Here is a 22466-nt window from a genome sequence, read left to right on the forward strand (position 1 = left end):
GTCAAATCAAATCCACAGTCAAGGTACAAATCCATAGTCAATTCCAATCGTATTCCAATATACAGCAGAAATATCCTTTATTATTCTACACTGTACACTTAACCTGCGATACTTCTCATTATGCTGCTGTAGCTGCTGTGAAGGTGGAAGACGCCCCTAAACCTGCTGAGATGCTGGTTCCCCCCATCCCGAAACACCGCCTAAACCCTTATGAGGATAAACCTGCTGAGATGCTGGTTCCCCCCATCCCGAAACACCGCCTAAACCCTTATGAGGATAAACCTGCTGAGATGCTGGTTCCCCCCATCCCGAAACACCGCCTAAACCCTTATGAGGATTAATGCACTTCTTCCACAGCTCCAGGGGAAACCCAGAGTCACCATCGTCTTCTTCCACAGCTCCAGGGGAAACCCAGAGTCACCATCGTCTTCAATAATACATCATTTGGCCGATCGAGACCTATTTGTGACACTCAAATAAAAGTCAAATGCAACTTTTGGCTTGCCTTCTTTTTTTGTGGCTGTCATTCCTATAAAGGGCTTTACATATAGCACGCCACGACAGAATAGTTGACCTCATAACAAAGGACATATCTAAACATTTTACACTGTGAGAATGTACAAACAATCCTGTGTCAAACCTTCCATGTTTCAACGCTGTACTGAAAACCCTGAAATCTTTGCACACTTGCAATCTTTGCACACTTGCAAACAAAAACATATATAGAAGACGATGTGCGCCGCCCTGTGGGCATTAATGTAAGCACCTCCTCAACACCTTGTCGTGACACCATCTGTCCTTTAATCTTAGCCAGTCCTGCAGTGCACAGTACCGTACGTTCCTCTGCCGTTCAGACACATCGGTCTCCCCTGTACTGTCCCACAGTACGTTCCTCTGCCGTTCAGACACATCAGTCTCCCCTGTACTGTCCCACAGTACGTTCCTCTGCCGTTCAGACACATCAGTCTCCCCTGTACTGTCCCACAGTACGTTCCCTCTGCCGTTCAGACACATCGGTCTCCCCTGGCCTGTACTGTCCCACAGTACGTTCCTCTGCCGCTCAGACACATCGGTCTCCCCTGCGCTCTACACTCATACTCATAGATAGATAGATAGATAGATAGATAGTCTCCCCTGCTCTCTACACTCATACTCATAGATAGATAGATAGATAGATAGTCTCCCCTGCTCTCTACACTCATACTCATAGATAGATAGATAGATAGTCTCCCCTGCTCTCTACACTCATACTCATACTGTGTGTCACGCCAAATCCTGGGACGTGACAGTGACTAATGGGTCCCCTCCCCACCCCCTCCCCCCACTGCAGCCAGTGACTCAATGCTGGTTTGAACCAATAACATCTGCTTTTGGTGATGCCCTTGGTTACGACACTGCTCGTGCGTGTGTGCATGCGCATGCATGTGTGTGTGTGTGTGTTTACAGTAAGTAACAGTGCAATAGTCACTCGGTCTGCCTGTGTGGGACCGTACTACGTACAAATCCTTTTGTGTGTCTGCTTCCCCAATCCCCTCAGTGGTGAAAAGCAACTAACTAGTACATTTACTAAGTACTGTACTTAAGTAAAAAAAAAAGTTTTGTCTATAGTATTGCCAATTTTCAGTACTACTTTCAATACTACTCCATTACATCTCAAGAGGCAAATATTATACTTTTAAATATTTACTCCACTACAATAATGTGTTACATTCATTAACCACTTCAGCCCTATATACATTTCGGCCATTTGAAAATAGACAACCTATATAAGCTCACAATGCATTGCGGAGCTTGTAGCTTGTAGCTTTTCTATTCTCAAAAAGATTTGCATACATTTGAAAAGTTCTGAAATGGGAAATTATGCATAATGAGCACTTTCTACTTTTTGGTACATTTTGATACCAATACTTTGTACTTCGTAACTCAAGTACATTTTTGAAGTCCAGACTTTTACTTGTAACAGAGTATTTCTAAATTGCAATGTTGATACCTTTACTTAAGTAAAAAGAACAAAAAGTGAGTACTTCTTCCATCAGTGTGTCAATTTACAATTTAGGCATTTAGCAGACGCTCTTAATCCAGAGCAATTTACATTAAATGGGTTTTGTTTTGCGGCTTTCGCCTTTATTTCATATTTTTTATAGAGAGACAGACAGTAGGCTGACAGGAAATGGGGGAGAGAGATGGGGGAGTGACATGCAGTGAAGGCCGTTGAGATCGGGAGTCGAACCCGCGGCACACTGCCAGACTCGGGCTACCGGCCAATGTGCCTGGACCGCTGAGCCACGGCCCAGGCCATTAGCATGGCTTTTAGACTCTTCTTAAGCCACTGGTTTGAGGTAGTGCTAGTTCATCGTCAGTGTTCGGAAATTTGGCACAGTTGCGTAACGGGTACATTTGGCCATCTCCTGGTCAATGCTAATCACTCTCCTCTCTGCAGACACAGACAATCTGCCAGGTCTATTTTGGCCTGCCAGTGCGTCTTATCCCCTCTTCCTCAACATCACTTCTTCACCCAGTCATTTAGCTTCCTAACGGGTCTACTCGGTACCATCTGAGCATGCCTCGGCCCTCGCCACATCTGCTATCACCTCCACTCCCGTCCTCTGTCACCATTCTGTACTCGTCTTGATCCCTCAGTGACATGCCACACATCCAACTAATCATCCTCTCTGTCCAACTTCTCTTTTTGCTCCACCCACAGGGCCCACATCTAACTTCCGTAGGTCAACCTCTGACCCAGGCTGAATACACTTGCCTTTTCCTACACTGCGTTCAGTCAAATGTTTCTTTTACTCCACTGGACCCATTTCTGCTACCCTTTTGTTACATGGTTCTCCAAATAAAGGTAAAGAGGGGGATGTAATGTTGGTTTGTCGATATGGCTGATATTGGCTGTAACTTGCACATTGTCGACAGAAAATTGGTGGTACTTGTGATTTCTCTCTCACAAGTTGAATTATCCTGGATTTAAGCACTAAACATGTACGTGGGCTGTATAATTTGAAGTACAGACATGCAATACACGCAGCGACTCTTTTTCATCCCATCTTAGCCTTCTTCACTTCACTCCCTATTCATTTATTTGTGTGTTGATCAGAGGGAACGTTACTCCAGCAGCATGATTGATGGCTGGACTCCAGCAACTGAATAAGCTTTAACGTCACCAACAACACATATTCATGCCGTGTGCTGGCAACTGGGGGGGCTTATAGTTTGCCAGTACATTATCACCTACAGTGGGCTGCCTCTGTGCCTTCAGTGTGTGGAAAATATTCAACCCCTTCCTGTTTCATGAGTGATACACTTTGGCTGACCCTGTGATCCATCTGAAGATGATTTTGGTGTAACATGCCACTTATCGGCCAGACAAGCTACTGTACCTACAGTAGTTGTGTGTGCTGGAATGCTCTGTAGCCCACTGAATGTCTACCATCATGTCTACCATCATGACCTTGCCCTAAAGGCGAGGTCGCGTGCATGCATCCGCCTGGGTGGCGACAGTACTGCTGGGCGAGCACTGGCGCTTTGGCATGGGGGTCAGAATCAGATCAACATATGGAATGAATTCTGTACTGGCCATAGATACAGCACATTACTTATATAGTCACTTCAATGAACAGCCCCCTTAACCATAATGTATTCCATACCAAGTTTACCCTTTATACAGAAAAATAACTCCACTCTAGGGGTTGTGCATCTTGGCTGCAGTACATTAATATAGGATCACTGAAACTTGACTCCATCTCGTGGAAAATCTTTTACACTCAGATCACCATGACACAAAGGTATACAGTTTCTGAATGTAAAGTCTATTTTACACCTTACAGTATTGCATGCCAAAACATGACACAATGCTTGGCACCTTTCGCTTTAAACATCAGTTGGCAAGCAACATTGTAATGTAAATTAGGCTTCAGTCAGCCACAGCCAAGACTACACTATACTATTGGAGAGCACACAAGTTCAACAGTTCACTGAGCACTTGTCTTGTTTAATCCCCCAGCTATTTTCGTCCTCTGCGCTATCTCAGTGCCAATGGCATGAATCAATGGCAATCCAGACTGATACTGTACTGTATATAGTGGGCATTTAAGGTGGTGATAACAGCCCGGTTGTGTGTGGCGTTATTGGGCCCCCACAGGTGGGTTGGTGAAGGGGCCCGGGAGTTTGCATGTTCTCCCCGTGTACCCTATAGGGCATTGGTTCACAACCTTTTTATATGCATTTTATACTTGGGCATGTGGTACACCTTTAGATTAGACTGAAAATGTCTATTTCTCATTTGACTCTTCTGAGAATTCTTGCCACTTAGCTCTACCCCCTTCCCTGATTGGTCGATATTTGACACCATAGCAACTGCTGACCAACATCCAATGAGATTGGCTACTAAACTAGTTTGGTGCGGTTGTCCAGAACCGCCGATCATACCAATATATGGGCATATACTGATGACATCAGGGATCTCCATATATGGGCATAGAAGGGACACAGGGGCCCCTTTTCGACTGGTTGGGAACCAGTTCAGTTCAGAACCAGTTTTTAATCCATGAGCCAGACCTCCCAAATTAGAGCGTTAATTATGAATTGAGTGGGCAACACCATACCTATATTAAATTGTTTAGGATCAATATAAGTACATTAATATATGATAACCCTTCCACAGGAGTAGCTTTTTCATATTCACACATTTTGTAATTTTCACCTACAGTAGGCCTACAATACGTGATAGGTGCATATAGGTAAAAATATAATCACCATGAAACATCCCCAGTTTATTACTTACACGACACATTTTCTGAAATTGTAAATTTAAATATGCAAATTATGCATTATGTAGGAAAATATAAAAAAGCTACTACTGTGGGAGGGTTATCATATATTAATTTACTTATATTGACAATTGACAACCGGTTCCCAACCGGTGGAAAAGGGGCCAGTGAGGGGAGGATGGATACTTTTGTGCCCATATAGGGACCGAGTTATCCAGGAACTTCTTTGTTCCAAGTGAGATGATGGTGTTTCCAGATGCCCAGACCTTATCTTGTCACTAGACATCTACTGATGTCCTTCACTTCTATCTCTCACACGTACACCGTGCTGAGTGTGCTCCCGTCTGTCTGTCTGTCTGTCTGTCTGTCTGTCTGTCTGTCTGTCTGTCTGTCTGTCTGTCTGTCTGTCTGTCTGTCTGTCTGTCTGTCTGTACTAGACACTACTACAGTACTAATGGTGCCTTACTGAATATATAGCATGCGACAGCCAGAGAACTTTGTGTCATCGTGCTGTGCCAACCAAACCGAGCTCAGAGCTGATGTGCCATCATGCAGTGATCCAGAACAGGATGAATATAGCCTTGTTTCTCTGGCATTGCGCCAGGTGCATCTATACCAGAGATGCTGATGACTCCGCCGCTGCTAATATGAACTAGACATAATTGCTTCATAAAAGACAGAAAAACCTCACATTAATTCCCAGCATGCAATTTCCCATTATGCTGGGGCTTACTCTGATGAAATTTCAGCAGTGTTTTTCGATTATGGAACCAGCTAGAGCAGGGGTTCTCAACCTGGGCGTCGTGACCCCTCGGGTGGTCGCCAAATTATTTTGGGGGGTCCCCAGATTATATTTAAAAAATAAAAATATTTTAATTTGTATACATTTTTTGCAAGTGAATGTAGTGGTCAATTTGTATTGGGGAGAGGGGCGGGGCGGGTCACGAGACATGGCCAAAGCATTTCGGGGTCCCCAGACAAAAACCGAGCTAGAGCACCACCACCTCCAGCCCCCCTCCTTCCAGTCATCTCTTTGTCACACAGATTATCTTTAACTTTTTCAGTTTGCTTGTTTTCTTCTCTGTTGGTCTCCGTAGGGTCGTGCTTGTGGAGAACATCCCGAACGACGTTTTCTTTTTGGACAATGAAACATCCTATCTGCCCCTCTCTGATGGCCTCCATGACCTGTTGGAGCACGCAGTGCGGTCCGTGGAGATTGTGTCCCCTCTGTGGGTCCTCAACTCCTCGGATTATGAGGCCAGCTTTCAGCCTACTGCCAGGCAGGTAAGACCAACACCACAAAACCTGTTTCAGATCAAAGATTTATTGATTTAGGTTTAAGCACTGCTTAAAACAAATCAGCAATTAAACCAGTGATTCATTTTGATTGCCAGTGTAAATTAACAGTAACAGTATTACTCTCCACCGGAGAGATGGGTGACAGCCGGAATGTAGACGGCACCCGGGTGAGCAGTATGGGTTTAGCGCCCCAGCCTGTGTCCTCCATGAGGAGGAAGCCCAACAAACCTTGGTGAGGCCTTTAGGAGGGCCATTATAATCCACCACTTCTGAATGGAGTGCCTGGTACTGGGAGTCTGGTGCAACACACAGATCCTGGGCCTGGTGAAAGCAGGAGTGGACCTGGTGAGACGTAGGAGGGGCCCGGTCAGGAGTCAACCCACGGAGCCTAGTCCTTCCACGTGCCAGATTTTGGTTCTCCCAGTACCGGCAGAGTAGTTCCGGAGCAACGGATTGTGTGGTCTTGCTCATTCCCTGATGGACTGATCGAGGGTAGCTACTGGGACGTAAATCGGGATTTGATCAACCCCGGCTGGGTCGCCTGAGTGAGGGGTATGATTTTGGAAGACCCGAAACCCTGTTGACCTCAGGAAACATCATTGAGGATACGTCCCAGGTGCATCCATGAAACATCAGTGAGGATAGTCCCAGGTGCATCCATGAAACATCAGTGAGGATACGTCCCAGGTGCATCCATGAAACATCAGTGAGGATACGTCCCAGGTGCATCCATGAAACATCAGTGAGGATACGTCCCAGGTGCATCCATGACCTCAGGAAACATCACTGAGGATACGTCCCAGGTGCATCCATGACCTCAGGAAACATCACTGAGGATACGTCCCAGGTGCATCCATGAAACATCAGTGAGGATACGTCCCAGGTGCATCCATGAAACATCAGTGAGGATACGTCCCAGGTGCATCCATGAAACATCAGTGAGGATACGTCCCAGGTGCATCCATGACCTCAGGAAACATCAGTGAGGATACGTCCCAGGTGCATCCATGAAACATCAGTGAGGATACGTCCCAGGTGCATCCATGAAACATCAGTGAGGATACGTCCCAGGTGCATCCATGAAACATCAGTGAGGATACGTCCCAGGTGCATCCATGACCTCAGGAAACATCACTGAGGATACGTCCCAGGTGCATCCATGACATGTATTTTTATTATTTTTTAGTTACTCTCTAGTAGTGTAAGCTATGAGACATATATTTCCTATATATTCACATGTATGCACATATATTAACCTGAATATGGCATATATACACATATATTAACCTGAATATGGCATATACAGGGTTGAGAGATGGTTCCTTATTTGGTTCCTATATGTTCAGCTTTGAGGGTTTGTGTAAACACAAACATTGTCCTAATACAAACATTAAATGCCATTGACAATGAACGGACAGTTTTGTGTGCAAAGACAAACATTGCATGCCATTGACAATGAATGGCCAGTTTTGAGTGTTTGTGTAAACGCAAACATTGCGTAAACACAATCATTGAAGACGAAGGTGAGGACGCATATTGTGAATCAGTAGGTTTGTGTCATCCTCTGGACAGTATAAGCTGGACAGCAAATGACATGGCAATGCAGTCAGTAGTATGTAACTACTAGGCCAGTGTATGCAATGCAGTCAGTAGTATGTAACTACTAGGCCAGCAGCTTCACACAGGTTGATGTAGTCCAGCGGTTCCCAAACCTTTTTGGCCATGCACCCCCTGTTACCTCCCGACCTAGCTGACCCCCCACATGGAAATATAAATTGCATAAGCTATATAGAGACATATATTTCCTATTTATCCACATATATGCACATATATGAACCTGAATATGGCATACAGTATATATACAGGATAGGCTGTATTCTGCATATTCTTGCCATATATTGGCATAATAGGTTAATATATTTAAAATAAAACCACAGCGCCACCATTAGCCTTTTCATGTTGCGCACCCGCAAATTCACACAATGTTGATTGCCACAATAGATTGGAATAGAGCCAAGGCATCATCCCTACAGTAATATATTGGAATAGAGCCAAGGCATCATCCCTACAGTAATAGATTGGAATAGAGCCAAGGCATCATCCCTACAGTAATAGATTGGAATAGAGCCAAGGCATCGTCCCTACAGTAATATATTGGAATAGAGCCAAGGCATCATCCCTACAGTAATAGATTGGAATAGAGCCAAGGCATCATCCCTACAGTAATAGATTGGAATAGAGCCAAGGCATCATCCCTACAGTAATATATTGGAATAGAGCCAAGGCATCATCCCTACAGTAATATATTGGAATAGAGCCAAGGCATCATCCCTACAGTAATAGATTGGAATAGAGCCAAGGCATCATCCCTACAGTAATATATTGGAATAGAGCCAAGGCATCATCCCTACAGTAATATATTGGAATAGAGCCAAGGCATCATCCCTACAGTAATATATTGGAATAGAGCCAAGGCATCATCCCTACAGTAATATATTGGAATAGAGCCAAGGCATCATCCCTACAGTAATATATTGGAATAGAGCCAAGGCATCATCCCTACAGTAAGCAATCGATAACTCCTCCTGTGCCCCTTTACCAGCTGCCAAAATACCAGTTTAGATTTAATTTGAGGTCAGTGGCAGTGAGTTATATTTGGAATGGTATTTGGCTGGCTATTTACTACTTTTACTACGGTTTACCACTCAAATTGATCACTCTCTTCATGAAAACACATCGCACAAATGTGGAGGCATTCACAGCAGCCTTGCATGCACACACACACACACACACACACACACACACACACACACACACACACACACACACACACACACACACACACACACACACACTTTATTGTATAGAGTAAGTGGCTGCCACAAGAGAGAGAGATCACATCTAATGGCCTCAGCCTGCAGCAACCTCTTCCCAAACAGATGGCTCCAAATAAGGGCCCACTGAGATGGGAACTGCACCAGAATATAGCATCTGTGTGTGGGTGCTCTATACACAGGACGGGGTCCCTACACTGTAAAGTCCTGATTGTTCATTTAACTCGAATGTACAGATGTACAAAAGTATAGTAAACTAGATAAAGTGCCCCTCGGGGCACAGGTCTCCACCAGGGCAGGTCAGGTTGTGACCTCCTGCTGGCGCTATAATAGGCCAATGTGAAAAGGGTGCCATTTCTTCTTACGCCTTGGATGGCAATTGGATGATTTGAGACATTTTGTTCCAAAAATGGGTTTTGCAAAAATCCACCTGTTGGTGGAGCTATAACAGGCCAATGTGAAAAGGGTGGGATATATTCCTCAGCCTAGTAGGAAAGTCTGTGAAAGATTTCACGTAAATTGCATGCTGCGTTCATGATTTGAGGCTTTTTGTTCAAAACGGGCCAATCCTGCAAACTTTGAAAGCCAATGTTAGCCAATTAGGATGGAATATGAAATATCGGACAGATCCGTCTTGAACACAGAGAACTTGAACACGCCTTCTCCTCCTGTGTTCCCACAGGGCAGAGCTCTGCTGGAAGAGCTCCAGGGACTGAAAGCGAGGGGAATCAACCTCAAGATCTCCAGTGGCATGATCGATTCAGCCGAACTCCGAACCCTCGACAGACACAGTCAGCTCTCTCACTCATACACACATCTAACATACCCCTGCCGTGTGCGTGTGTGCGTGCGTGCATGCGTGCATGCATGCGTGCGTGTGTACTGTGTACACATGTGCACCCATGTTTTTGGCTTTCTGCAGCATACTGTAGCTCTAACTTTCTTTATTTTTGAAATCCCCCAAAATATATGCAATGTTACTTTCCCATTCTGTCACTGTCACTCTGGTGAATTTTTCTGGTGCAAAGGCACTGTACGACAGCATCATTTTCTGTGTCTTTCTCTTCATCTCTGTCTTTGCTATATTGGGTTGTGTCCAGGCGCTGACGTACACTACGTGAACATGACGGCGCTGACCAATGGACATCTCCACTCCTCTTTCTGGGTGGTGGACAGGAAACACCTGTACTTCGGCAGTGCTAGCATGGATTGGAGGTCCCTGGCCACGGTACCTAATGTGTACAGCACACACAAGCACACACACACACACACACATGCATGCACGCACGCACACACACACACACACACACACACACACACACACACGCACACGCGCGCGTACGCACACGCATGCGCGCGCACACGCACACGCACAGCAGAAAGGCACAGCCACACATACAGACAGACGCATTATACTTATACAGCTAATAATGATTCTAGACAGTTGTTTGTTTCCGGGGCGGCTGTGGCTCAGGAGGTAGAGCAGGTCATCCAATGATCCTTGGGTCGACGGTTTGAATCCCGGTTCCACCTGTCGAAGTGTCCTTGGGCAAGAAACTGAACCCCGCATTGCCTACAATGAGTCAGTGGGTGTGAGCTTGCCAACATTGATGTGTGAATGTGGGAAGTGAGGACGCTGGCATCGACTGTCCACTGCTTCACCTCCCAATGTATGAATGCTTTGAGCACTTGAAAAAGTGCTATAAAAATGTAATCAGTTTCATAATGACAATCCACTGTGTCCCCCAGGCTCCCCCATACAGAAATCGTTTGTTGAGATGACTGAGGAAGAACTTGTCTGGCCTGCACAGAGCCAAGATCTTGATAGACTGTACAGTGCCAATAGATTGAAATAGAGCCCATATCAGCCATACAGTAAGCAATCTAGAACTCCTCCTGTGTTCCTTTACATTTCATTGATTCCTTTGGAATGAATTGGAATGCTACATGTGAGCCACGCCTAATCACCTCATTAATGGTCTTATTGCTAAATAGAAGCAAATCACAGGCCTATGGAGTTGGTCCTACTCCTTTGCTACTGTAACATTCTGCAATATTATGGGATGGCACTGTTGGAACATTGCTGCTACAATTTGCTTTCATTCAGCCACAAGAGAGGTTACCATGACCGAGGGAGACAGCCTGTAATTGGATGACTGTCGGATGACTGTCGTGTGTGTGTGTGTGTGTGTGTGTGTGTGTGTGTGTGTGAGTGTGTGAGAGAGAGAGGGGGGGGGAGTAGTCAAGACGGCTAAACATAAAAGCATTTTAAGACTGTTTGTGCTGTCTGTATCATATTCATAACGACTCAGGGTATTACTGAGATGGAAAAAGCACGACTGAATTATTTAATATGCAATGGGGGTGATAGGGATGATGATAATGATTATGCTAATGATGTAGATATTGACAGAAAAAAAACATGACTGAACATGTTTTAATGTATTCGCTGTTATAATAATGATGATGTGCTAGACACTGACGGTGGAGCTGCCTGCATCCTTCCACAGAGGAAGGAGCTTGGGGTTCTGGAGTACGACTGCAGCTGTCTGGCCCTGGACCTCCACAGGGTGTTCAGAGTGTTCAGAGTGTTCATCCTTCCACAGAGGAAGGAGCTGGGGGTTCTGGAGTACGACTGCAGCTGTCTGGCCCTGGACCTCCATGTGTTCAGAGTGTTCAGAGTGTTCAGAGTGTTCAGAGTGTTCAGAGTGTTCAGAGTGTTCAGAGTGTTCAGAGTGTTCAGAGTGTTCATCCTTCCACAGAGGAAGGAGCTGGGGGTTCTGGTGTACGACTGCAGCTGTCTGGCCCTGGACCTCCACAGGGTGTTCAGCCTCTACTGGGGCCTCGAGTACAGAGACTTCATCCCCTCCTTCTGGTCCAAGCGGGTCTTTGGCCTCTTCAACAGGGACTCGCCGCTGGAGATCACCCTCAACAGCACCAAGGCAGAGGCCTACGTCTCTGTGAGTGACTATACAGACAAAGTTTAACAAAAATGTTGGGGATTTCATTTTTTTTTTAACCCTGACGTCGAAAGGTCTTCTGAAAGAATATATATTCAAAGATTTGTGCCGCATTTTCACGATTTTTCAAAAATAGCAGACCTACAAGCTCGTAGCGCGCCACTCGGTGAAACATCAGGAAATGTCCATAAATACAAAGAAAAAAACCCAAAACACATTACATACAGTTAAACAAACAAATGCACAATGTCCCCATCACAGTTCCTTACCCCCACCCTAGAGCATTTTAAGTTAAAAAAAGGTTTTAGTTTTCCCAAATAATCAAGGCAATGCCGTTTTATTTGCATAGCATAAAACCATTAAAAACCCCCAACAATCAATACTAAGAACAAATCATGACTCATAAAAGGCCTATATAAAATAGACACAATGGTAAAAATGGACCTCAATCATCTATAATAAACCTGGGAGGAAACTCATGTACACTACAGTATAGAGCCTACTAGTGTGTGTGTGTGTGTGTGTGTGTGTGTGTGTGTGTGTGTGTGTGTGTGTGTGTGTGTTACATTTCTATTCTCTCAGTTAAATGAACACTCAGGATTGTACTGTGTAATGTTGGACCTCTGACTCCAGGTCCATCATTTAATAGCTGGCCTTAATTGGCTCAGTGCCATCACATTTCTCCTCCTCCTCCTTCTTCTTCTTCTTCTTCTCCTCCTCCACCCCACTAAAGTTTTTGAATAATTGTAGTGCAGTAAAAAGTACAATATTTGCCTTTGAGATTAAGTATTGAAAAATGGAAATAGGCTACTCCATAAAGTAATAGTAGCCTACCTCAGAATTGTACTGAGTAGTAGGTACGTAGTTACCCCAGACCCATCTGCTGGGTCTGCTGTGGGGCCACTGCTGGTCCGACTGGCATTTGACATGTGGCCGCAGACGATTGGGCGCCAGCTGGACCACCACCCTCGTAAAAACGTCTGAAGAGCAGGTTCATGTCATTGGCCTCCCTGTCACTGCAGTGCTCGCTGAACTGTACCCAGTAATCACCTTGAATCTCCTTCACACCTCCCTGGTGTTATTCTGCTGTAAGCAATTTAGGCATTTAGCAGACAACCTTACCCAGCGCGACTTACAAGTGAGAAATCTAATTAAATAGCATGAACTCTAGTCAAGAAACAACAGTGTCACATAAGCAGAGCGATAGGAAAACATTTTTTGCACTTTTACGGATGCACACATTTTCTTTACGAATACAAATAATAATGGCATGAAAATGACCCCATATTAACATCAAACATAGCAACTGTCAAAGCATCATGATCTAATTTAAGTAGCATTCTTAAGCATGCATGGACAACTTTGAGGCATTATGTTCAACAAACTTTCAAAGACAATTAGGAATATGGATGGAATATGAAAAATCTGATAGATCTGTCTTGATCAAATGAATGACTGTAGAGATAATGTGTAATTGGCATGACAAAATCAGTAGGAGTAATGTACAGTAAATGTAGTTGTGTTCAACGTAGGTTCAGGAGTGGAGACCACCCTCTGCTTATCATCCACACCCCGTTCTCAATCGCTTCCCTATATCTACCACACCTGCCCTCACTCATTAGCCACTCCCCATTCACAATCACCCGTATCCACTAACCTGACTCCATTCACTACAGCCAATCCTTGCTGCAATCACCACAGTATAAATACACCTGTGATATCTCGGCCAGCTTGTTTGTTCTGCTTCACAACAGACCAAACATGAGTCGTGAGTACTGCTCTTGTCGTCCTCCTCCACCCCAACCTCCTCCTTCCTCCCCGATTCTCGCTCTTCCTTCTGTCTCTATTCCTTGAGGAATCGTCATCGTCAGCTCCTGAGACTTCGCCCCCAACCTGAGTCTTGCCCTAACCTTGGGTTCCTCATCCCGTTCCACATTCATCTCATTTCGTTTCAATAAACTGTCACACTTAAGTAGAGGTGTGGTCTCTTACTAGTGAAAAAACAATTATGCAGAAAATGGACCTGCTGATGGTGCTATAATAGGCTGTGTGAAAGATTTGGGACAGAGGTTCTTCCTTGGCCTCCAGGGAGTGTGCCTGCAAAGTTTCATGATTGGTCCAACGGTGAACGGAGATTAGCTCTCAGCCTGCTCACAGAAATCTGCCTGTTATAGCGCCAATTTGAGGCCAGCTTGAAAAATGTAGGGTAGCCTAGTGGGAATGTGTCTGCAAAGTTTCACAGCAATTGGACATGATTTGAGGCCATGGGGCTATTTGGTTGCCTCACACATATGTTTTGTACTCAGTCATGATGACATGAGCGTGACATCAGAGATCCAACTGCCAGCCGGCTGCCTGGCCGGTTTTCCCTTAAGCCAATTTTAATGTAGAATCTGTCATACGCCAAAGTGTAAAGGGCTTAAGGGTGGTTACACTGACCCATAAAACACTAACAGTAAACAGTGACATTTCATGTTATGACAATATCTTAAGGCTGCAAATCAACTTCAAAGTCCTAACAAAACAACTTGCATATGATATCCACCATGTCGGACACATCCCATTGGGTCTGGGATATGCGTTCCTTAATATCCACAGACTAGAGTTTATGTTTTTAATACAGGTTTTTTTGTTTTTTGTGGTGTCTTGGTTTTTCATTAGGTGTACAGTATAAGCGGGATGTAAATCTGCGCAACACCCTCTCAAGTATAGCAATCACTTCCAGTGGAGATGACCGCTAGGTGAGGGACAATTTCTCTTAAAGAGCATACGTTTTCTGTTTCTCACAGCCTCTGGTGCCTGCATGAGATGAGACATCATTCTGCCTTGCGTGCAGAGGTTGTGAGAGCACTCGCCCCCCTTTTCACCTCCTCCCACACGAATTTGGCGGAAGTAGTGGGATCTTGGCGGAAGTACCGCCCAAGAGGCCAATAGCAAGAGCTATTGCATTACTTCCTGTATCTGCGTGAGGTGGCCGGTAATATTATTAGGAGACGGGAAGAATGTTGGAGTCTATTCATTTCCAATGGGAGAGTGACCGTGAACACAGCTTATGATCCATTCCTTAACTCCATGGTCACTGAACTAAATACTGGACCCAATCATCTCAAGGCACACAATATTTCCAAGATAGTCATACTTAAATGGCTTCTTTTAGCCAGACAAATAAGGAGAACATCTACTTTGTTATCGACCTTTCTTTATTCCAGCAACAAACTCTCCCGAGATTTGAGAGGAGTCCGGAAGAGTCTCTCTGTCCATCTGCATATAATGCACAATGCTCATCCACTTGTCAGCCTGGGAGGGGGCAGGGGGAGGGTGGTGGTAAGGTCGGGAGAGAAACAAACTACGCCTACTTTATTTAGGTTAGGACACCATTTGTAGGCTTTGTGTACCATTTTGCCTCTAGTGGCTCCAATGAAGTTCGAGTTTGCCCATCTTTATGAATTAATAAACAATCAGAACATTTAAAGACATACAAATATACACTTCTATGCAGCTTCTACAGCTTCGAATTGCAGCCGTCCGTAAGTGCATGCCTTTCCTCGAGGAGTGTATCCTCAGCATTTTGACCCTTTTTTTCCATTTCATGTCAACAGAGCTCTCCAAGTGTTCTTATACCCAAAGACCGAAGCGCTGACCTGGAGGCCATTTCTAGGGTCATTCAGGAGGCCCGCCATTTCATCTACATCTCCATCACCGACTACCTGCCACTCCTCAGCAACAACCCTCACAGGTCAGAAACCATTTTCTACTGTTCTATTGTGAATTCTAAAACGGGTAGTCCCAATACTTCATTCTGATTGGCTGGTTACCGTCATGTGACCGGTGTAAATTTCACCGATAACACATTCCTTCAATCACTTTGTGTCATCCTGCAGCCTTGTAGCTGAACTGGGGAAGGGGAGCGCTTGATTGCTTTACAAACACATGCCGTGCGGGCGTCTAAGCACCGCCCGGCTCATATGACTGTGAATGTGTGGCAGCCCGTAAATACATCAAGCGCTATTCTCCCGTCACATAGGCTACTTGCGGAGCAAAACAAGGAAGTGTTGTGGCTCTGGCTCGCTCGCTCTGGTGGCGCAAAGCGTAGCTACTTTTGTGAATTTAATAGTTTTATTAGGTTAATATTGCTATATGTTTGTAACCGTTTTAGAAAAGCAATAAGCCACTCGAGGCCCCAGCTTACCGGGTATTTTACACTGGCTGGAAGGGTAGAAGATCCTCCGCTGCGCGTCGGGTCTGCCTAGGCCCCCAGCCAGTGTAAAATACCCGGTAACCTGAGACCTCTCGTGGCTTATTTCTTAATTATACATGCAAACCGTTACTTAAAAGGAAACTACGTAACTTTTAGACGCCTCCCCTGGTCGAATGTGGAATTAGATTTTCCAACTGACTTCAGTTCAGTCGACATGCACAAGCACACGCACAACTTCCTTGAAAAACATGGATTGCAACTTTAAAGGACATACACTAGTTGCTTTAACCACTTAAACCACCCTGCATCCCGACTCTATGGGGAACGTGTTATGTTCACCACAAATAGCAGATTCACAAGCTCACGTTGCAACGTGTTGTGAGCTTGAAGATCGGCTATTTCTAGCGAAGAGATTTGTGACGCGGGATTTGACATTTATGGCCGTTGGAATGTGAGGTGATGAGCTGTGAATCGACCACAGCCTTCAGGTTTGAATTGGTATTCGTCTCCCTGCCAAGGTACTGGTCTCGTATTGACGGTCTGCTGCGCGAGGCTCTGATCCTCAGGAAGGTGCGTGTCCGCCTGCTGGTCAGCTGCTGGGAACAGACTGACCCTCTTACCTTCAACTTTGTGTGGTCACTGCGCAGTCTGTGTATGGAACAGAACAACTGCTCACTGGAAGCTGTGAGTGTCCGCATATCTATCTATCTATCTATCCATCTATCCATCTATCCATCCTTCTATGTCTGTCAGTCTGTCTAAATATATGTATGTATATCTATTTTGTGTTTGTGCGTGTGTGTATGTGTGCATATGTGTGTGTAGAAGTTCTTCAGTCCCAGAAAGCAGGGGGATGGCAGCTTCCAGCAAATCAACCATAACAGGTTCATGGTGACAGACAGAGCTCTTTACCTAGGTGAGCTGTATTGTTTACTGTCTCTTTTCTCACCCACTTCCTGCAGGTCACAATTTGAGTGCATCGGGATAAATATCATTATCATTGTATCCAACTGGGAGAAAGAACAAAATGTCTAAGTGATCATTTCTTTCTGACATATCCTTATTTATTGACTGATATGATTATCGTATGTATTTATTGCAACCCTAAACTACACAAAACAAAATATGCAAATGTGTATCACATTTGTGTCATGTTTTAATGTAAATAATTGTTATTTATTTTTATTATCAGTAATAAAAAAGAGCATGTATTAAATGAATAGTTGTCCTTCTAGATATTTCAACCGTTACTGGACCAAAGTGACCAGGTTCCATCCGTTGTTTTACAGCTGCAAAGCAGTAGTGATGGACCAGAGGTTCCCAACCACTGGTACTAGAACCACTGGTGGTACTTGAGCCCCTCTCTGGTGGTACTAGTACCACTGGTGGTACTTGAGCCCCTCTCTGGTGGTACTAGTACCACTGGTGGTACTTGAGCCCCTCTCTGGTGGTACTAGAACCACTGGTGGTACTTGAGCCCCTCTCTGGTGGTACTAGAACCACTGGTGGTACTTGAGCCCCTCTCTGGTGGTACTAGAACCACTGGTGGTACTTGAGCCCCTCTCTGGTGGTACTAGAACCACTGGTGGTACTTGAGCCCCTCTCTGGTGGTACTAGTACCACTGGTGGTACTTGAGCCCCTCTCTGGTGGTACTAGTACCACTGGTGGTACTTGAGCCCCTCTCTGGTGGTACTAGAACCACTGGTGGTACTTGAGCCCCTCTCTGGTGGTACTAGTACCACTGGTGTACTTGAGCCCCTCTCTGGTGGTACCACTTTTTTGGGAGTTGCCCCAAAAAAGGGGAAAAAAGACAAAAGTGGAACGAAATATTTATAATTATATTACTAGTACTACAGGTAGTAGTTCTGACCAAGCAATTGGTTGTAAGCTCTCCAGCCGTGCTGAAATGAGCATGACACGGACAGCACACCTAGCTGTTATTAGAAGATTTGAGAACGGATCCTAAGATCCTAGCTTAATTTGGTCACAGTTGTTAGCCAGTGTTCCCGGTCCTGGAATGCGCACATAGCACTCTCTCATGTGGACACCGACAGACACACGAAGAGGGCCTGAAATAAATCAGGTAAAAAAGCTTTCTGATGGCTCACAGGCCACCGATGTGACAGCCCAGCAGGAGCTATAGGCTGCCCTGAGTGCCAAAAGGCCACTACTGTCACTATAATCAAATACTGTCAGACACCTGTACTTCTTTGGCTTCCCGTTGATTTGAGTTCCTTAACCCATTTAGATCTGAGGTCTATTGACTTTCCAAAAACTGTTGACAGACAGACAGACAGACAGACAGACCTGTTTATACAACTCTTATTTATTTTTTTCCCTTGTCGTTTCCATCATTGAGGCATTATGTTTTTCACTTGTTTTGTTGTTTCCTAAAAGCAACTTAAACTTCAGAAAAGAAAGCTGTGTCTTAGACTGTGGCAACAGCTGACTTGGTCATTGTCTTACCTTTATTTGTTTTTTTTATCCTTACAGGTAACCTTGACTGGGTAGGGAATGAATTCACCTTCAACGCGGGAGCTGGTCTTGTGATCAGCCAGCCAGAGGGCATAGAGGAGAAGAACTCCACAATAGTGGAGCAGATAAAGGCTGCGTTTGAGAGGGACTGGTTTTCATGTTACACCCGCACCCTGCAATCCAATAAGGTCTGTAATAAGGTGCCTGTCTGCAAAAAACGCCACTTCAGCGGTCTGCTGCCAATCAAAACTAATCAACATGGCAACGGACCTGCTCCAATAAAAAACACACCACGGGACAATACCGATCTCCATGGCAACGAACAGGATCGAAGCAATATTAGTCCCTTGGATAGAGGTAGTGGACCAGTGCCAATAGGCAGCTACCAAGATAAAGAACCCAGTCACCTAGACAACAGACAGGTGCAAATCAAAATTAATTACCACAATGACAAAATGGCAGAACTGCTACCCAGCCAGTCTATTGAAAGCAGCGGCAGCAGAGAGCTGTCCACTGTGTCCCTGTGAAGCCTTGTGGGCTTTGCTTTATCTTAATGTTTGGACATGGATAATGACATTCGTCTGATGATTGACAATGGACTTTCATTTCGTTCTTTGTAGCATTTTATTAATCTAATTTTATAGAAGACAAAATGCTAAGAAAACATAATGTCTGATTCAGACCATATCTCCTGCAGAGAGACAACGATGGACTCCTAGGAAGCCAAATCCTCCTGCTATTCTTGCACTTTTGGATTCAATAAAGAATTAATCCAAGCCTTTTTATTTTTGATTGTTTAAACTGAAAGGTAGGACAAAGTTGAGGTAGATCTTAAATAAATGACAATGTATACTAGGAACTTCTTATGATGTTCAAGGGCGGCTGATGATTATTCAGTCTTCTCTCAGTGAATTTGTCTTGACGACATGGAACAGATGAAGTTTATTGATTTCCTAAACATCAACAGATGCCTCTTTGTGGCAGTCATGATTTATAACCCTTTACAGACTGATCGACCCATGCCTCGTACAGTATGTGAGGAAAGGGAACTGATAAATGTCTTATGCCAAACTATGCCCTAGAGTAGCATAATATTATACAAGATGGACATGCATGTTCTGGTTCTTTACTGAAACCATTTTGTGTAAAGTTGCCCATACGGTGCAGTTAATGGCTCTGCAGATAATTCAATCTCTGCTGTTAGTGACGAACACTGAGCACACTACTAATCATTTCTAATAGTCTTGAAGGCTGTTTAATGTCATCCTGGAGCAATTTCCCACCTGTTTGTAGTGCAGCTAAAGAGAGAGTTGTGGCTTTGTCTTGTTTTAAAATCTGATCCAAAACAAGAAACGTCACTTCTTCCAGTGAAAGAAGTCAGACCTTAACCTGTAGCTCCTGCCCTGACCCATAGTTTAAAACATACTGAACTGCCCATGAGCAGTGTGTTCTACACTACTGTCATTCAGTAGCCCTGCATGCGCTGAGCAAACATTCTATATTCTCGTTGGTGACATAATCTACTATGGGACTAGATGTACTCGTGAGGTAGGGTGCTGTACAGAAAACCTTTTTACTTCATGGTCATCATGCCTATTCAGCACATCACACTTCCTTGTCTGACTTTTCACTTGTTTTGTGTGCAAACCCTCATGTTGTGTACTTGTGTTTAAGCTATGGTACAGTAATGAGATGACATCCACAGCATAGCCTAGGTGTGGCAGCCACTCATCACAGTGTAAGATACCAGTAGATGCAATACTCATGGGGGCTTATACCATAATAGGGTATTATAACAACAGTCACACAATATTGAACATGTACTTATAAATACACCCAGAGGAATGAATAAAGTTATTTAAAGGTTATTAAAAAATAATAATGCTTTTGTGTTATAACAGCCATTGCTGTATGTTTCTCATGCCTCTGGACATTTTTTATGTGCATTTCAACAGTCTATGGGTCTTCTGAACCTGGTGCACACAGAGAAATAAGTGTTACAGTTAATCTGATATTCTAGGATTTACTGTGTATGCACCTGTGAATAACATTTAGTTATGCTTGAAAACCGTTTTGGTAAGGCCTGCAGCCAGCAATACCATGCACCAATGTAGCCTGTACCTGTATGTGCTACTGTACTTCTAGCATGTGGACAAGTTAGAGATAGGCCACTGTAGGGTATTTATATTTGTTTATTGGTGAAGAGTGCTTGCTCTGAACTGAACCGTTTGCTCTGTCATGAAAATGCAGGACTTTGACTTTTCTGTTTAGCAGCCCTAACGTTTCTCCAGGCATGTTCTTGGCAATGCTTGTGTTCTTCATGTCAAATACATTTATTGTAAAAGTGAGACACTTCATCTCTATGCATGTTTTCACAGTTTTATCTTAATCATCCGAAAGCACATATAATTTATAAAATGTATTGTGAGACAATGGGTAGTAACCCACAGAGCAATATATCCAGGGCATTATTGTGATACAGGTCTCCCCCCGGCTATGTATGTGTTACAAATCAGAAGCAACCTGCTGTCTAGACTGGGTTGCCATACAATGGGTCAGGACAAGATGTCAATAATAAGCACAGACAGGATGTATGTGGCCATGGTACTGACTGAAAATCTATATTCTCCCTGTCAGACTACATTGTAATGTGAACTGTTCCCAATGGCTAACTATTGCCACCTAGTGGATATCAAAAGAAAGTGTTTTATTATTTTATCATGTTTTAAATGTGTATGATCTTTGGTGTAGCCTATACAGATGGGCCTGGAAGGGGGTGTGGAGACGACCCACAGTGTCATTAAATACTATCTTCAATTAAGCTAGACCCACTTTCCATTTCCATGACATACTTTGCATTATTGATACAATAGGGATCATCATTATTTTCCTTTCAAGATTGTTTAATTATTAGGCAATCATATAATGAATCTCAATCTGCTATATAGTACTATCCATGTACTATCACATAATAGAATATTCTACAACTTTCTTCAGTCGATATATGACATATGATTGAAGAGTTTTCTTTTGGTCTCTTTAAATGTCTCCTCAGTTTATAGTCATTGGTGCTGCAATAATGTTCAAAATAATGTTAAGTGTTACACTGATGTCAGAACCACTATAATAGTACTACTAGCCTACCTATACTAATACTATGACTGCCACCTAGAGGGCACATGGGTAACATACAGCCTTTTCTTAATTCAGTTATAGCTCTGAGACTATCCAGGCAACTAAATGTGCATGTTTACTATTTGAAATAGATCGTTACCTTCTTGAATCTAACTGATGTTGTCCAGGAAATATGGAAGCAGTATGACTGTTTACCTAGTGGGGTTGGGGAATATATTACTGAAAATGTTATTTCCACAGAACATAGGCCTATTCTGTAATAAATTTGCCTTCCACTCGTTCCACATGTGCACGGCGCACGCCCACCTGTATTTCCCTCTCGAGAGGATAAAGTCATTTAAGCCATTTTCATGAAACCCTAACTCTAATAGGCTACTGAGGAAAACATCACAGATGGACTTTGGAGTTCTGCAGTATTCTGTAAAAGCTTTGTAAAGTGCCCTGCCTTTACAGCATTTTGTTGTTTTGGCATGACTATCGCTTGCATGTCTTGCCTTTATGAATTGTACACAGAAGAAGACATGATTATAAATAGAATAGTATATATTTCAAAAATACAGTCATTGTTGTTGCACTCGATCTGCAGAATTACCGAATCAGCACATTTTATTTTTTACTGTTAATAAAAACAAAATTATAATTTGTCTCCTGGTTTGTTTTGTGTGTGTGTAGTCGCGGGATTGGCTTTATCAGACCAGAATTATGACAATGACATTAATGCTTACCAGTCGTTTTGGACGCAAAGATCTAATAATGAATGCCCACATAAACAAACTGTTAAATCTGATTCCA

At 43.8% G+C, this 22466-nt stretch overlaps 1 protein-coding gene across 1 annotated transcript in view; it reads left to right on the plus strand.

Moving 5' to 3' along the window:
* The window catches only part of LOC308328849 (inactive phospholipase D5-like), a gene marked incomplete at its 5' end in the record, with an annotated part of 108224 nt that extends 85955 nt beyond the window's left edge, over positions 1–22269 (plus strand). The window contains 8 exons of the mRNA XM_080782956.1: positions 5870–6056; positions 9588–9696; positions 10006–10133; positions 11668–11865; positions 15465–15601; positions 16582–16747; positions 16889–16979; positions 18558–22269. Of these exons, the coding sequence (XP_080639082.1) occupies positions 5870–6056; positions 9588–9696; positions 10006–10133; positions 11668–11865; positions 15465–15601; positions 16582–16747; positions 16889–16979; positions 18558–19066 (1525 nt within the window). The 3' untranslated portion in view covers positions 19067–22269. The remainder of the gene's footprint in view (positions 1–5869; positions 6057–9587; positions 9697–10005; positions 10134–11667; positions 11866–15464; positions 15602–16581; positions 16748–16888; positions 16980–18557) is intronic.
* Positions 22270–22466: the final 197 nt, after the last annotated feature.

The sequence above is a fragment of the Protomyctophum bolini genome, assembly GCF_963924005.1.
Source record: "Protomyctophum bolini genome assembly, chromosome: 14".
In the NCBI taxonomy this organism is placed as follows: Eukaryota; Metazoa; Chordata; class Actinopteri; order Myctophiformes; family Myctophidae; genus Protomyctophum; species Protomyctophum bolini.